General features: G+C 42.6%; 1 protein-coding gene across 3 annotated transcripts in view; it reads left to right on the forward strand.

Moving 5' to 3' along the window:
- The first annotated feature begins 878 nt into the window (after positions 1-878).
- The window catches only part of PRRX2 (paired related homeobox 2), a 75,115-nt gene continuing 57,720 nt past the window's right edge, over positions 879-18,273 (forward strand). For all 3 annotated transcript variants that reach the window (XM_081178901.1, XM_081178902.1, XM_081178903.1), the window contains exon 1: positions 879-1,566. In XM_081178901.1, the coding sequence (XP_081035027.1) occupies positions 1,314-1,566 (253 nt within the window). In that variant the 5' untranslated portion in view covers positions 879-1,313. The remainder of the gene's footprint in view (positions 1,567-18,273) is intronic.

Raw genomic sequence — 18,273 nt, forward strand, 5'->3', positions numbered from 1 at the left:
GGAATGTATCCCAGTCCTACCTGACGTTGCCATTGAGGATTGAACACAGAAACTTCTGCAATCAAATCAGGTGCTCTACCATTGACCCAAGAGACATGGGTGGTGCTGTGGGTTAAACCACTGAGCCTAGGACTTGCCGATCAGAAGGTCGGCGGTTTGAATCCCTGTGACGGGGTGAGCTCCCGTCACTTGGTCCCTGCTCCTGCCAACCTAGCAGTTTGGAAGCATGTCAAAGTGCAAGTAGATAAATAGGTACCGCTCTGGCAGGAAGGTAAATGGCGTTTCCGTGCGCTGCTCTGGTTCGCCAGAAGCGGCTTCGTCATGCTGACCACATGAGCCGGAAGCCGTACGCCGACTCCCTCGGCCAGTAAAGCGAGATGAGTGGGCAAACCCCAGAGTCGTCCACAACTGGACCTAATGGTCAGGGGTCCCTTTACCTTTACCATTGACCCACCACTCTCCCCTCAATTAGGAGTTAAGAATCTAGCAGCCTGGATAGCTTGGTTGGTTAGAACATGGTGTTGAAAATGCCAGTCCCTATAAGGGACAGCTGCCTATTCCTGCACTGCAGGGCATTGGATTACATGATCCTCAGGGTTCCTTCCAACTTTATGATTCTATTTGGGGTGGAGGTGGGGACTTCAGGTAGGCAAATTATTTTCCCCTTTAAAGCTGTCCTTTTTCCAAACACGCTCCCCCCGCAAACGAACTTGTAGAAAAAAAGGCAGGGGTGACGACTAACCGAAAAACAGAAAAATAAGGAGCAGGAGGGGGTGTGTGTGGTTGTCTGTCTGTCCGTCTGTTAAAAAGCAAACTTTTTGTCGATTTCAGAAGAGGGAGGGGGCAGCTCCTCTTGAGTCGGTTTCAGGAGAAGGGAGGGGAGGAAGGCTTCGTCAGTTTCAGCAAAGGAGGGCCAACCTCTTGTCAATTTCAGAGCCAGGGGAGTCGTGCGAAAGAAAGAAAGAAAAAGAAACCAACAACTTTGGTCTCTGAGCGGCTCGAGAAGAAGCCAGAGAGAGTTTCGTGGGCTAGGCTGAGCAAGGGGAAATTGGGGGCGCGCTCCCTAGCCCTGTTTCCCCTCTCTTAGACGTCGACACGAGGCAGACCGAGATCTTCCCATCTCTTTTCCCTGGGAAACCACAGCCAGGAAGAGCAAATCGGGGGTGTAGCGGTGGTCATCAGAACTTTTTTTGGGGGAGGGGGGTAAGGGAAGGAAAGGCAAGAGAGAGCCGGATCGCTTTTGGGTTTGTGGGTGCTGGTGAGCCAGGGTGGGTGGGGGGTCAGCAGGCGCCCTGGAGCCCCCCACCTCCGCGATGGACGCTGTGGCAGCCTTCGGCATGGATAAGCAATTTGCCCCGAACCCGGTGCGGATTTTGGACCCTCCGGACAACCCCCAGGCTCGGAAAAACTTCAGCGTCAGCCACCTCCTGGATTTGGAGGAAGTTGCCGCCGGCATGAATGGGGCAGCCAAGGAATCCGGCGCAGAGGCGAGGGAGAGCGGCAAGGGCGGGCCGGACCCCTCTGGGGGCAGCAGCGGGAGCGAAGGAGGAGGCGCCCTTCGGGAAGGTGAGCGCTTTTTAGATGAAGGGGGGAAGAGGAAAGAAGAGGAGATGTCCTCAGACTTTCTTTTTGAGGGGGGTGTCCTAAAGAATCTGTGACGATAGGCTGTCCGGACTCATCCAACATCTGTGAAATGGGTATAGGAAATGCAGTGCCAGCCAGGCCTGGGGGAATCCACAAGCTTTCACACCCTGGCAGCCTTGCTCTCAGCTCCTCATAAAGTCCACCTACCTGGGAGTCAGCCCCACTGAATTCAAGAGGACTTGTCTTATGAGTAGACATGGTCCAAATGGTGCTGTTTATGGCAGATTTGGGGCCTGATCATGCCCATTGTAAAGCATTTCACAGTGATCACACGAAGTCATCCTCAACAAAATACCATCCTTTATATTTCCCCCCACTTTCTTATTTCATCTAAATTTCCCATAGTTTTATTGTTTATAATTTGTTGTGTTTTCCACAAAAACGGCAAATCCAGATTAAATGGTGAAATGATAACAGGTGGTGTTTTGATAAGAACAGCATTGTGTGGATGCTGTGTTGAACTTGTATGTAACAGCCATCCCAAATCCACTATAGTAAGGTGTGCAAAGGTTCCTTCCACATCTTCCTTATTGGAAGCAAAAGCGCTATTGAAATTGGTATCCAATTGGGCCCTGTTCCTTCCATTGGGCCTTGCACTTTGTAATTTTTTCTGCAGGATTGTGCTCCCCTCTCTCTCTCTCTCTCTCTCTCTCTCTCTCTGTCTTTCTTGTATCTTTTCATAATCACACACTCTGAGTCTGGGTTTATAGGACCAGCATCCTTTCCTGTACAGTGCCTAGCATGTAGTCCCTTTGCATTAATCTGGTTGGGAACTGTGAGAACAGGATGCTGGACTAGATGGCCCCTTTTGGGGGTCTCTTTTTAGGTGCTTAGGTTCTCTATGTTAGCTCCAGGGTCAGAGGCAGCAATGCTTCTGAATACCAGTTGCAGGAAACTGCAGAAGGGGAGAGTTGATGTTTCCAAGGGCATCTGGTTGGCCACTGTGAGAACATGATGCTGGACTAGATGGGACATTGGCCTGATCTTACATCCCTGCTATTTCAATGACCAGCAGTTCCAGTGGTTAGCAATAGATTCCCCTCCTCCCCCCGGACCTTGGAAACTGGGGAAAGAGGTGGGGGTTTTGTCTGGCAAACAGACATCTTAAAGCCATGGAAAGGAGTTTTTGCAGTTCATCTATGCTCTGAAATATGTTTGTGCATGAGCAAACACCATGGAGACTATTATAAGCATTGTGAAATGTGACATCATGACAACAGCCACACACCCAAGAAGATTCCTTCTTCTTTCTACTTCTCCTTCTCCTTCTCCTTCTCCCTTCTTTCAGGATACATTTTCTTCAAACGGAGGCTTACAAGAAACATAAAATTTATATGCTGCTTTTCAGCCAAAAAGAATCCCAAGGCAAGAATAAACAGATGTACACAAATACAACACAGAGCAAATACAACACAATGCAGAAACAAATGATGTAAATTCAACACATTTCAACAGTATTAGAAACCAAATGCATCTCTGCTCCTGCCAAAAAAAGGCAGATGACATTCCCTTCAAAAATGTTAAGGGTGAGAATACTTAAGCATATATAAAATGTCATCAGAAAGCTTCCCACAAGGCAGATGGGATAGATTAGTACAGGAGTGGTGGTGGTAAAAAGACTGCTTTGTTTTGCCATGAATACCAATGGGAAGTTGAGTTGCCTGGACCATAATTTATTGATGAGTTCTCAAGGGCCTTGGGGCTGAAATCATCACCAACTACATAGGCACAACTTTGCTCCTGAACGCAACACTGTGCCGCTAATGGTTCACGGGTGAGGGTCCAAGTCCCGACAGCTTGAGTCCTAAAGGACTTTGTTCTAATGCTGGTGGTTCCCAAGGCCTCCCAGAAAGTGAAGCTTCCTCCTGGAGAACATGCTCACCTTTGCAAGTATACCCAGGCATAGGAAGGTTGAGTCTGAACTGTCCTTAATTTTAGCTGCCTAAAATATTATTGTTGCCATTTGTAATAAAGTTAAGAATTTTAGGGGCCTTAGTTGGAAGAGCTAGATGTGGTTTATGACTAGTAATAAGATATTATCATCATTATTGTGAGCCTGCTGGATCAGGCCAAAGGAGGCCTAGCTGATCCAGCATCCTGTTCTCACAGATGCCAGTAATGGGAAACCCACAAGCAGGATTCTACAACAAGAGCAACTCTCCCCTCCTGCGGTTCCCAGCGACTGGAATTCAGAAGCATCACTGCCTCCGACCATGGAGACAGAGCATAGCCATCCATTGATTGCCCTCTACAGCCTGTAAAACGTAAGCATGCAAGCAGAGTCCTGTTGGATCAGGCTAAAGTGGGCCCATCCAGTGTAACATCTTGTTCTCACAGTGGCCAACCAGATGCTTCCATTGTTGTTGTTGTTGTTACTATTACTAATTGAATTTATATACTGCGCTATACCCAGGGGTCTTAGGGTGGTTCACAGAATAAGAAATTTGCAAGCAGGACATGAGCACAAAGCATTTGTCTGCTACCAGGGTAATTTCAGGGACACCTTAGCATGCTTGCACGCACTTGTGTGCTCCCCCACTACACCATAAACTGCATATGTTGCAAGGACGCACTGGTTAGACTGGCCATTTTTACGGCAATCTGGTTCTGCTTCTTCCTGCATTGGTCTTAGCGATACTCATGCATGTGCAACACCCAGGAGGCTAAAAGTTCTCTCTTTGTTTTCCATTTTCAATGTCATATATGGGGGAAAACGCAACAGGCGTCCCTTGGAATCAATCTGCACAGCCCAAAAAAATTTCTGTGGAAAGCCCCAGGCCCAGACAGAGGGAGGGTGGCACCATATGGGCCACTTGACCCGGGCCTCTGATTCCAAAGGGGGCCTCGGTCAGCATATTCACAATTGCAGGGGATGCACTGGAGCGAGCGCGGAGGCGCAAAGGTGGCGGCGGTAGTGGGCGGATTCCCTGGGGCCATGGCTGGCAGCGCAAGAGAAAAGCTTCCCCAGCGTCAGTCACCAAAAGAAATTGCTGATCAAATACTAAACTTGAATTTGGAAAATGTTTTTCCAAATCTTCTAATTGCATTACGCATTTTCTTATCATTACTAGCTACAGTGAGAGAAGTTTCAATATATTAAAACGAATTAAGTCTTTCTTTCAATCAACAATGGCTCAAGAACGCCTAAATGGTTTAGCAATGATAAACATAAACCACGATCAGGCAAGTTGCTTGATTTTTCCTGTGTAATTCACGAATTCGCAGAAAAGAAATTTATAAGACTTCAGTTATCCCCAGGGTAAAAAAAAAAGGGGGGGGCACATTATCTACCTGGCCTGGGCCTCTGCCTGGCTCTGCAAGGCCCTGGAGAGCCCCATAAAAATGAAAAGACCATGGAACAACCCCCTTTCATTTCAATGGGGTTTGAACAGGAGAACATCCCATTAGATTTGGGATACATAAGACTTAAGCACCCAGCCATGTGCTTCAGATCTCAAGAGGTTTTCCCTGGGATTCATTGTGCTCTCAAGGACCCCCTGAAAGCTCTGACAGAAGTATAAATTTGTTGTGCATAATCTAGCTTAAGTATACCTATTTGAATGAATAGGAACTGTCACAACTGCTATTATGGGGTCAAAATGACTCTTGTGGGTGTCCCCATCCATTTAAATGACCACCCTGTGAAGTAATGAGAAGGCTGCAGCTTTGTGTTAGTGAATGTGCTTTGCATGCAGAAGGTCCCAAGCTCAATTCTCAATGGCATCTCCTGGTGGGGCTGTGAAAGACCCCTTGGTTAAAAATTTTGAGAGCTGCTGCCGGCCAATGTTGACAGTTCTGAGCTGCATGGACTCTTGGTCTAACTTGGTATAATTTCTTGTGTTCTCATTAAACCAGCCTTTAATTCAGAACTGTGAGGACTGGAATCTTTATTTTTAAGGAACGGGTCAGAACGCAGAAGTAGAGCATCTGTTTAGCATACAAGAGGTTTGAGATTCAATTCCCAGCATCTCCAGATTCGGCTGGGAAAGACTCTCTGGCCGAAGCCCTGGAGAGCTGCTGCCAGTCAGTGTTGACAGTTCTGAGCTAGATGGAATGAAGGCTCCACCCAGAATAAGGCAGCTTCCTATGTTGGTCACTCTTCTAACCATTTCACAAAGGAGACACCTGAGACTGAGCTAGTGGCCCCCATTGGCAGAGGTGTGATCCGCATGTCCAACTATCACTGCAAGGATCACCTTCCTATTACTCATTTATTATAATTTATTATGGTTACACACAGCCCTAAAATCCTAAAATAGGTTGAAGGGTGTTGCATAGATGCTTTGATTGATTGTATTTATTTTTGGTGGGTTTTATAGTCTGTCCTTCAGTCAAATGCCCATCTCTGTTGCTCCTGTGCAACAGAGATTGACTTGCAAATGACAGCAGGTCTCCCAGTTGTGAACAACAGATGCTCTCTTGATGGGAACTCCTTTTCCATAGGCAAAGAAGGAAGCCAACTTGACCTCCCTCCATCTCATCTTTTGGAAATTTTTAATTTCTAACCTAGCTTCAGTTCAAATAGCATTGGGATGAAAGCAGAAACAACCTTCCAAGCATGGCAACTCATAATGATCATGAGAGCATGGCGCATTTTCCCTTGATGACACATTTAGTGATCTAGACCCAAATCCCAGCTTTTCCTACACAAGGTGGGCACCCTATTGCAACTCAGTTTGGTTTCCCTCTTCCCAGTCTGTGAAACCAGAATAATAATGTTGATCTGCTAAATGGTGTCATTGGTGAGGATTGGTGAAATTGTAGCGTATAGACTTAAATATAAAGGAAAAGAACAAATGCTAAGTGAAATTTGCAGTGCCTGGGGGACCTCAGAATTAGGAACAGAAATCCAGAAAGACTGCTTCAAATATTTATTTCATATTTATTTATCATAATACAGTAAATAAATGGGCACTAATTGGTTGGGCCACCCCTTGAGCCGTTAGGCATCAATAACTCCTTTTACCAGGCTCCCCCTTTTTTTTGCAATGGATGCTCTGCATGAGAATAATTCCATTTCATTTCACAAAATGTATATACTGCTTGATTGTAAGCAAGCAAGCATTCAAGCCAACCAACCAACCAACCAACCAACCAGCCCTCAAGCAATATTTTTTTTTAAACCCACACAAATTATCGGTAAGAACTGTTAAAAACAACTATTTAAAACATTTGCAAATAATTAAAATAAAAACCTGATGAACATAATTGCCAACAATCTGCTTAGGTGGGTAGGCTTTGCCCAAAACAAAAATGTTTTTTTAGTAGGCACCAAGAACAGAACAGTGAAGGCACCTTCTTGATGTCAACAGGCAGGGAGTTCCAAAGTGTGTGTGCTGCCACACCAAAATATCAATTTCATTCATATGCGGAATTGGTATTGTGTGGCACCTGTAACAGTGCCAGTTCCACTGACTGAAGCAGTTGAGTGGGCACTTGTCAGGTAAACTGGTCCCATGTTGCTGAGGGCTTTATAGGGACACCTTGAACTTGCTAGCAAATTGAGAAGACCTGAGCAAAGTGTTACACTAGGGCCTCTCCATCAGCTGATGGTAACATCAAGTGACTGTTTCCATACAGGGAACAGGCAGACAGAGATAACGACAACATTATATCCAAACATATAGGCTATTCTCCCCATTAACCTCCAATTGCAAACCATTTTCTGGGGTGGGGGGCAGTTTTGATGTTCAGATGTACATTAAAGCATTGTGTGAGAAGGCGTTTAGCCAGGCCATTGTCTTAATGGCAGGCACATGCAACCGTGAGCTGGATCAGGGATATGGTTAGAGAAATCATATATTGTTGGTGCGGGGTCGTGGTGGCCACCATTGTTCTTTCCTGCATGCATGGGAGCTTATCCCTTATGTGCCCACTTAACTGCTTTGATCAGTGGAACTGGCCTTGTAAGAACTTCATATTTTAGTGTAGCAGCACCTTTACTTTGGAACTCCCTGCCTCTTGATACTTGGCAGGTGGCTTCAGCATAGTCCTTTTGGTGCCTGCTAAAAACATTTTTTGTTTAGACAAGCCTACCTAGATGTTTAGAAAGCTGATGTATTAATTCGCTTTCAGTCTATAGTTAACATTAACAACTTAAGACTTTCAAAAAAGTTATAATCTTTTTCGAAAGTCTTAAATGATTAACGTTAATTTTCCTTATTGATAATTTCATTGTTTAATTGCTTCATATTATTTTTAGTGAAATAAATAAATAAATAAATAAATAAATTATTTTACTCTAGAGCCAGAGCAGAGTTCATGTAGTATTATATACTTGCACTGTGTCCTGTTTTGCTTCAGGGGAGAAAAGACTAGCTCAACACTCCTCTCCCTTCTGTTAGTAATGGGAGAAAAACACATATGGATTCCTTTCTCATACAGAAGAAAAGGCACTGTTCTTTTAATGATGGCACAGTTCTGTGTCAATTACGTGGGAGTACGTTAGCACTGAATTTAGGAAGCTGTACTTCCCAGCAGAAATAAGCCTTTCACATTTCGAAGAATGCAGCAAAATAATGATAAGGGCTCTGGCAAAGGTGGACTAGCAAAAAAGGCCAGGACAGCATTTGATATATGGGAACTTATCTTCCATTACTAAGTAGAATTGTCTTACTGTTGATTATACAAGCATTCTTGCTTGGTTTGGTCAGGGGTTTTTTTTCAACCAGCTAATAGGAAGAATTCCTGTGTTGGATAATAATTGGGTTGTGGGTTTTGTTTTTTTTTAAAATAAAAATAAGTTTGTTGCAAAATCCAAACTAAAATAACCAAAGTGGGTGAATTAGTGTCTTCCTTAATTTCTTACCTCTACTGTGCCCTGAATCAGCTCCCCACCTTCCCGACCGCCCCACCCAAGGTAATTTGTGAAAAGTGTGTCAGTTAACTCAGAACTGGTTTCTAAGAAAGGTGTTAGCCTGGGGAGCTTAACAGATGCAGATCTGAGTTCTGATCAGAAGAAGTTAGTTGTGTCTTTGGAAATTTAACGCAGCCAGTGCCTCCTGTTGCCCATTGCATTTTAAAACTGTGTGGTTGAGGACCATTGTTTTTTCTGTCCTAATGGAACGGTTCAGAGGCTTCCTCCCTTCTATGATGACTTCCAAGGCCAGCAACTGTCTTTTCATTTGGGAACGAGGGTCCTGGGATTCCTATAATGCAAGAGGACATTCAGGAGCACCAAAATACATTGATTGCATATGTCCCATAAATTGCATGCCTACCTACTGCCATGAGCACCAGCTGACGTACATTATAAGGTTGTCTTTTTTTCATCTTCGCTTTTAAAATCACTTGTCCTGAATCTACGACAGTAATGCGTATCTGCAATCAGTTTGCCAGAACCTACCGCAGCACCGGTCTAAGTTTCAAAGTGAAGTAGAATGAAAATTGGTGGCTTGGAGCACCTTTTGTTTTGGGAGAAATTTACAATTGCGTTTATTCTCAGAAGGATCTGTATTCTTCTAACAAATGCAGCATTGGTTGGAAAATAATATTTGATTAATTTATTTTTTTTAAATAAATGAAACACATGAATACAGCTCACCCGGCGTAAAGCACTATTATCAAGTTCTGTTGCTTTCAGTTAAGCATTTTGCCTCCATCAAAGTCCTTGGCTCCGGTTCAGAAGCGTCCCCAGATTTATTTGTGATGATTAAGAGCAAGTGCATCAGAAGTCTGGAAAGAGGTCCTAATGGAACCTGCGGAGTGAGAGAGTCAATTTTGGTATAATAAAATGTATGATGTGACCGAGGAGAAATTTCTGGACTGTTTTCATGGTAATTAGATTGTGGGGTAATTAGGCAATGTCTTCTTCTTATTAAAGCCCCTTTTTCTTTTTTTTTGTAAGAGTGCTTTAAAGAGTGGCACACGTTGTGGGTCTACCACAATTGACTCTGAATCCTCTTGAGTCTAATGAAATTCAGCTTTTGTCCTTCTGTTGTTAGACTGAAGGATGGAGGAGAAAGGGAAAGTCGTTGATTCTAGGAATCAGTCGCTGAAAGACTAAAAATGCATTCTGTAGAAAACCTTTTAATGTGTGTATGTCTCTCTGTGTGTTATAGATGTAGCATTATATATATATTAAAATAAAATAATTAATCTCCACTCAAAGCAATTGTCGGATCAGTGTTCTAATTTTAAGGACATTTATTCAGAAGGGAAGTTCCACTAATGGCAACAACATGGTTCTGGAACACTAATCAAGAGAGGGTCACTGTATTAAGGACATTAGTGGCAGAGTACAAATTTGGATAGGACTTTTAACGTAAACCTACCAATTAACCCTTTCTGAAATGGTACGCCAGAAAGCTACCTTGCAAAATCCACACTTCTCCAAATTTCCAACCAAATAAGGTGTACCCCCCACAAATTGTAAAGTGTGTGTAAAAATGCATATACAGTATTAGTTTTTTAAAAATGCAAGATGCATTTTGTGGTGGGAAATTAGTTTGCAAAATTGTGAACATTGGGCAAAAGTGCATACAAAATTGTGGGCATCAGGAGAAAGCCAAGCAAAAATGTTGACGAATTCTCATGAGGATTTTTTTTTAATCATAAACTGATGTGGGCAATGTGAAAAACTGAACTGAAGGCTGAGGAAAATGAAAAATGGGAATAAACCAACACTCTCAGATTTCCCATAAGCTTCCAATTCATTTCATTAGATGGCAACACAATGAGGGTGAATATCTGGAATATATTGGTCATAATCCTACACATTTGTCACAATGAACCCCGGGGTTGCATTAGTCATATTCAGGGTAAACCTGTTGAAGCAAGTACGCATGAGACTAACTATGGCTTCAGTAGGTCTCCTCTAAGTAGGACATGGTTGGAGGCAGCTGACAGAAATCAATAGGATAATGCTTCCTATGGCAAAACTCTATTCTGTTGCTTGAAGAAGGATTTGCGATGCAATTCCATGCATGGTTACTCAGAAGGTAGACCCACGGTATAAACTGGGATCTACAATCTGATACATGTATTGAATGTTTAAATGTTTTATTATGTTTCTGTATATGCTGGAAGCCGCCCAGAGTGGCTGGGGCAAATCCTGTCAGATGGGTTAAAATTTAATTAAAATTAATGCAGTGTTACAAACTAATCCTCATACAGCGGTACCCCGGGTTACATATGCTTCAGGCTACATACACTTCAGGTTACAGACTCCGCTAACCCAGAAATAGTACCTTGGGTTAAGAACTTTGCTTCAGGATGAAAACAGAAAACGTGCTCCAGTGGCAGCAGGAGGCCCCATTAGCTAAAGTGGTGCTTCAGGTTAAGAACAGTTTCAGGTTAAGTACAGACCTCCGGAACGAATTAAGTACTGTATTTTTTGCTCTATAAGACTCACTTTTTCCCTCCTAAAAAGTAAGGGGAAATGTGTGTGCGTCTTATGGAGCGAATGCAGGCTGCACAGCTATCCCAGAAGCCAGAACAGCAAGAGGGATTGCTGTTTTCACTGCGCAGAGATCCTTCTTGCTGTTCTGGCTTCTGAGATTCAGAATATTTTTTTTCTTCTTTTCCTCCTCCAAAAACTAGGTGCGTCTTGTGGTCTGGTGCATCTTATAGAGCGAAAAATACGGTACTTAACCCGAGGTACCACTGTATATATCCACTGAGAAACAGGCCCCATTAAATTCGATGGGACATGCTCCCAGATAAGTGCATATATAGGATTACTGCCTGTATTATGACTAACTTTAGCTAGATTGTCCTCTTATTTTTGTGTGGGGTATGTGCAAATGAATTTCAGGGGACAGCAAGTTATCTACAATGTCCTCACTGTAGCCTAGGGAGCTGAATGTCTAGTCCAGTGGTTCCCAAACCTTTCCAGGCCACTGCTCCCTTGGTTCCATACACCCCTCCCTGAGCTCCGTGCCCTTTAAAGATCATTATTCAGAATAGCAGTTTGCACAAGCCAATAAGGAAGACAAACACACAAGAAAATGCAAAACAGGAACAATCACCCCCCCCCAAAATCCGGTTGAAACTATTAGTTTAATTAATTCAACAAAATCGATGAACTTGATTCAGTGATACCAGATGTTGCATGCAAAAATATTTTTGCACATTCTTACTAATGAAAACTTAAGGGGGAAGGAAAATATATATCATAAAATATTTATATATAACTCCTTACCAAACATGCACAAACCTTCACCTATCACAGATGTTCTGCAATCAATAGGAAAATCAATATCTGTTACCAATAGTCAGCTATCTTGTGGCAACTCAGTATCACAAATACACACATGACCAAAGGAAATCACTTTGAAAGCGGTTAAGAGCAGTAAAGCTTTAAACATGAAGTGAAGAAAGTGCTTTGCTCAAGGCTCCAGCCTGGTTAATCATAAACACAGTACATATTCAATACTTGGAGGGACCCACCCCCAATTCCCCCTGTCACCCTCTTGCCTCCTAGTGGCCCCAGGTAATCCCCACAGGGGGGCAGCACCACACACTTTGAAAACCACTGGTCTAGATTTTGCATCCATGTTTACTCGCCAAGATTGCAGTGCAGTCAAGAACCTCTGTGTGTGTGTGTGTGGGTGGGTGGGTGTGGGTGTGTGTGGGTGTGGAGACAAGACCTCAGCAAACAGCTGATGAATCATTTCACTTCATTGATGTTTCTGTTAATTGATGAGAAAAAGTCCTCTGGATGAATCAGTACAAAATTAATATGCTTACTTTGTTGGTTTTTGAATCATTTTTAATGTAAATACTTTTTTTTTTTTTTTTGCAACAGCTCATAGATGGGAAATGGCAGCTCAAAAGAGTGTATGGAATGTGCATTGTGGGGGATGGTTGGAAAAAAAGTTTGGGAACCACTGATTTAATTGAACGGCAATCTGATAATCATTTTTGTGTTTCTGTATGCATAAACAGGAGGTGTCTGTGTCAATTTGCTCTGAATTACTGCATCTTTCCATTTGTCAAACCTGCTTTCCTCTGCACCATCACACTGGACATCCCCCCCCCCACAAAGCAGAGGGGACCCCCCCAGCATTTTTGCAGAACCACGTACGCCGTCTGCCTCAATTTAAATCTAAGCGGATTTCAGACAGTTGGGTTTCAGACACGGCTCCATTAGAAATCAGAAGGTGGAGACTCCCCCTCCCCACAATCTTTTAATAGATCTTGCAATTTCAGTGAAAAATGGCCCAGGAAAATAAAACCCCGGTGCTTAATTCTTATAGGAAGAACGCTTTGGATTTGTAATCCCAGAATGAGTTGTTGAAGTTTTTTTTTTTAAAAAAACAAACAAACCAAAAGCAAACAAAACATTATTATTTATAAAATGCTATTTTCCATTGTCACTTTGCTGGAAAAACCACAATAACATTCCAGACCAGGAGTAGCCAACTTCAAAGGATGTGGTATGGAGGCACAGAAGTGGTTTCAATACCATAACACACAGCTTGGATTTTTGTGTGTGCGTGTGTGGTGAGAGAGAGAGAGGAGGAGGAGGGAATGTCTGTATGTAATTATGAATTGTGCTTTTTCAAGCCATCCTTATACTTGCATTAAGAGATGCCCACTGGATCAGTTGCAGAAATGCTTCTCTCGCCAGAAGATAAAGGACAGAGCTGATGCTCATTCCTGGAGTTTGCTTATGGTGGCGATAGTGGTGGTGAGGGAAGGGAGCACTCATTCAACTTGTGGGTTTTTTGCTCATGAAATCAATGACCACTTTTCATCTCTGTTGGGAGTGAAGGAAGCTGGAACTCGTAAAGAAATTGAAAAGGAGCCCTTCTGGAAAAGAGAGGGAACAGAGACCTTGTAAACACCCAGAAAAGTGGACTTTTACAGGGTCTTTATGTTCGCGGAGCAGGGAATGGAAAGGTTCTTTCCACTTCCCTCCCAGTTTGATCAAGGCACCTTGGAAGATGTCTCTAGAGGAGGATATCCAAGTCTCCTGCAATAGGATCTTCTTCTATGCTCCGTTCTTTCCACGAGGCAGGCCTCAGCAGGAAATTAAAGTCTCAACTCTGTCTTCAGAAGAGGGGGGCGGGTGGAGAATCGCATTTGCAAATCGACACAAGCGTCTCTCTGCTCCTTCTTGGTTTGTTTGGCTGGAGTTTCCCCTTGAGATGTTTAAATTACTGATGATTATTCCTGATTCATTTCCCTACTGAGTTCTAGGAAGGGTCTTCAAAGAAGATCCAAAGGATCTGGAATGCTACTGAAGTAGGTTTGCAAGGAGGTTGGAATGGGGGAGAAACTGGATTCAGTTTGTGTTTAATGGCAAATCTACTTGTAACCCACACATATGCAAACCAAAACACCACCATCTTTTGAAATTTGTACTTCTCCCAATTTTGCAGTGCAGTTCCTCAGCCAAGCAATGTGCCAAAAAATGCATCCACTGGTGTCTACATTGGCATGTATTCATTTGAATCCCCTCTTGGCCGTGAGCTCCCTGGGTGACCTTAATTAATCACAGCCTAACCTACCTCACAGGGTTGTTGTGGTGATTACATGTGCACTTGGATCTGAGAGACCAGGCTTAAGATCTCTCCACTCAGCCATGATGCTTACTGGATCGTGTTGGGCCAGTCACTGACCTAAGAATGATGGACGTTAGAGTAATTTTAGGTGTTGAATCGCTTTGATTAGTTAAGTCATTTATTTATCTCTTTAAGACTTTTATATACCACTAAATTAGGCTCTGTCATTGTGTTTGGGATGGGAGCATCAAAATACTGGTGCTGAAAAGTGAAGGGGTTAGGTTTAGGATTAGGATTAGGGTTGCTTGGGGATTTCCTATTAATGCATCTGATTGGCTGCTGTGAGAATAGGATGCTGGACTTAGCTCACTTGACAGAGCATAATACTGTTAGTCTCAGGGTTGTGGGTTCAAGCCTCCCATTGGGCAAAAGATTCCTGCATGGCAGAGGGTTGGACTAGATGACACTTGGTGTCCCCTCCAACTCTACAATTATGTGATTCTGTGACTAGATGGACCATTGACTAGATGGACCCAGCAGGGCTCTTTTGATGTTCTAAGAGGTAGCAACTTTACCAACAGGTTATTTGTATGTGGGTGGGGGTTAAATGTGGGGTTTCCTTCATATTTCTGGAGCTGGTTTTTATGTGTACTATTTTTATTCCCGAGAGAATGCTCTGTTTAGCCATTAATTGTGTTTTCTAGATTGTGAAAATTTCCATGTTGTTTTTTTTTACTTATCTTTTATTTAAGGTGTTTTGATCTGTGTTGCAAACAAGAAGCGGTCCAAACAAAATTCTGGTGCTTGGCTAACAAGGAGGTCAAAGGGAGGCACATCCAGTGCCAGATTTACATAAAAGCTAAACATGCTGTAGCTTAGCGCCCCACTCTCTTGGGGCCCCCCAAAAAAATTAAAGGAAAAAAACCTGGATGTACATTTCCAAAATATAAGATAACTGCAACAATTACTTTGACAAAATACATATTTTGTTATGTGCAAATGGCTTTAGATACCTATTAGGTTCCTAAATTACCACATAGCATATATTCAGCACAAAAAACAGCTGGACATATAAAGGGCCCCATTACCTTTAGTAGCTTAGAGTCTCATCAAACCTAAATCCGGCTCTGGGCACATCCTTTGGTTTCATCCTTTGACTTCCTCCTTGGCTCTGGGCAGGGGGACATGATTTGACTAAAACTGAAGGGGCTCCCATTGACTGGGGCTTGTGGGTTGCATTAAACCTCCATATTGTTTTACCTCAACACTTGAGACCTGGTAAATGATAATCCCTGCTTTCAGTTGCAAAATGTTAGAGTATCCAGGTGTGATATTTCAGGCTCTGGTGGGGATGGTGGACAGGGCCATGAGGTCCTCAGGCCATTATGTAACACATGGTGGGTGTTTATCCTTCCACTCTCGAAATGTAAGTCTCCAGAGCTCACAAAGACCATATTGGCTGTCTCTCAGTGCACACCCAGGTCATTGAGCCTGAGCTTCTACAGCCACTGCCTGCCATGAACCACCAGCTGGAGGAGGAGGTAAGGACAGAGGATGAAGAAAGAACTGTGAGTAGAGGGAGGGGCCCTTCCCCAATCCCCTGGACCCCCTGGAAAACTCAGCAAACCTGCTGTACCTGGAATTGGCTGTGGAGAATGCAGCTGAATGGGACACAGCTGTGGGCAGCCTGAGGAAGCACCGTCTACCCAGGGCTGCCCCCAAAAGCAAATCTAGAGTGAGAGCCTAGGGCAGGCATACCCAAACTTGGCCCACCAGATGTTTTGGGATTACAACTCCTATCATCCCTAGCTAACAGGACCAGTGGTCAGGGGTGATGGGAATTGTAGTCCGAAAATATCTGGAGGGCTGAGTTTGGGGGTGCCTGGTCTAGGGTGATGTCCGCTGTTTCCAGGAACTCTTCTCATTGTGAGATGTTTGTAGGTGATCTGAGAGTTTGTTTGGACTCTGGGTGAGAACCTGGAGCCTGAGAGGGAAGGTGTATCAGAAGAAAAATGAATTGATATTGATTTATATATACAGTGGTACCTCTGGTTACAGATGCTTCAGGTTACAGACTCCGCTAACCCAGAAATATTACCTCGGGTTAAGAACTTTGCTTCAGTATGAGAACAGAAATCGTGTAGTGGTGGCGCAGCGGCAGCAGGAGGCCCCATTAGCTAAAGTGGTGCTTCAGGTTAAGAACAGTTTCAGGTTAAGAACAGATCTCCAGAACGAATTAAGTTCTTAACCTGAGATACCACTGTATTAGTAACTTTTTTTTGTTTTTTTTAAATGATATTTATTAAAAGTTTGACAATTACAAAAAAGAGAAAAGAGACAATAAAAAGTTACAATACATCAAAAAAATAAAAAGCAGAATAAAAAAACAATACAGCACAACAATAAAAAACATTTAAAAACAAAAACATTTAAAAACACATCCAGTATTTCCATATCTTTGTCTTTCATTTACTTGTTTCATCGACCTCCTCACACCTCCCTTATTGTATTCTAATTCAATTTAGCTATTTCAGCAAATCCTTTCCATCTTTCTCGATTTTTGTTCTATAATTTACCTTAACCCAATCTGACCTTAAATTTTACACTTTGCCCATTAACAATCCATTTTTACTTAATTCTTTATAGCATTTCTGCTAAAACCATGTAACTTCATTCCACCATCCTTCTAACATTCATTAATTTTGCTATATTTTTATAAACATACTTTAATTTTTTTCCAATCTTCTTCCAATCTTCTTCCACCGACTCTTCTCCCTGGTCTCGGATTCTGCCAGTCATTTCCACCAGTTCCATGTAGTCCATCAGCTTCATCTGCCATTCTTCCCTGGTGGGTAGATCTTGTGTCTTCCAGTGCTTTGCGATAAGTATTCTTGCTGCTGTTGTAGCATACATGAAATGCCTTTGTTGTAGCATACATGAAATCCCAGAATGCCTTAATCTTTGGGCATGTCCACCAAAGGTGAAAGAATGTACCTTCAGTTTCATTACATTTCCAACATTTATTATCGGGCAAATGGTAGATTTTTGCAAGCTTGACTGGTGTTATGTACCACCTGTAAATCATTTTCATTAAATTCTCGTTTAAGGCATTACATGCCGTAAACCTCATACCAGTGGTCCATAACTGTTCCCAGTCAGCCATCATAATATTATGTCCAACATCTTGTGCCTATTTAATCATAGCGGATTTCACCGTTTCATCTTGAGTATTCCATTTCAACAGCAAGTTATACATTCTTGACAGATTCTTAACTTTAGAATCTAACAATTCTGTTTCCAATTTTGATTTTTCCACCTGAAAGCCTAATTTTTTGTCCAAGTTATATGCCTCCATTATTTGATAATAATGGAGCCAATCTCACACTCTATTTTTTAATTTTTCAAAACTCTGCAGTTTTAGTCTATCTCCCTCTTGCTCCAGAATTTCCCAATACTTCGGCCATTTGGCCTCCATATTGAGTTTGTTCTGAGCCTTTGCTTCCATTGGTGACAGCCATCTTCCATTGGTAACTTTGTATTAATGTAACATTTTCATATGTTAGTGTGTAATTTTGTAATACTTTGTTTAAATTGTTTGTTGTTGCTTCAGTTTTCTGCGCACTCCTTAGATATAGATTTAATATATTAAGCTGTATAGAAATTAAATAATCAATCAATCCTGTTATCTTGCCATTGATCTCCATACTACAGGGATGTAGTTTAAAAGTACATGAACACCTGCCAAAATTAAGGATTTCACCAATACAATGAAAGAGGTACTGCTCTAACATTTGTTTTCCTCTTTCCTCCCTGTTTGTATTTCCTTTTGTGTTGTGCCTGTTAGAATTTTAGCCTGAAGGCAGGAACGGTTTCATCTTTCAACATACAGGACAGTATTTAGAAAATGCTAGAGCTTTACAAAGTGTTGAATGATGCTAATGACCTCCTTTGCTCCTCAGTTTGCATTGCAACCAGCTTGGGCTTTATCCATTTATTATTTCCCCCTTAGTATCTAAACACAACATGCCAGCACAGCACATCCCTTTTGCTCCGCCCTGAGCCACCTTCTCCAGATTGCATATGCTGCTAAAAACACAATTTCAGTTGCAGCTATTCTGCAATAATTGCAACCAGATCCGTTGTGAGATGAAAACATCCTATTAAACATTAGAACACCTAA

The sequence above is a fragment of the Podarcis bocagei genome (genome assembly GCF_964188305.1).
Source record: "Podarcis bocagei genome assembly, chromosome: Z".
Lineage (NCBI taxonomy): Eukaryota > Metazoa > Chordata > Lepidosauria > Squamata > Lacertidae > Podarcis > Podarcis bocagei.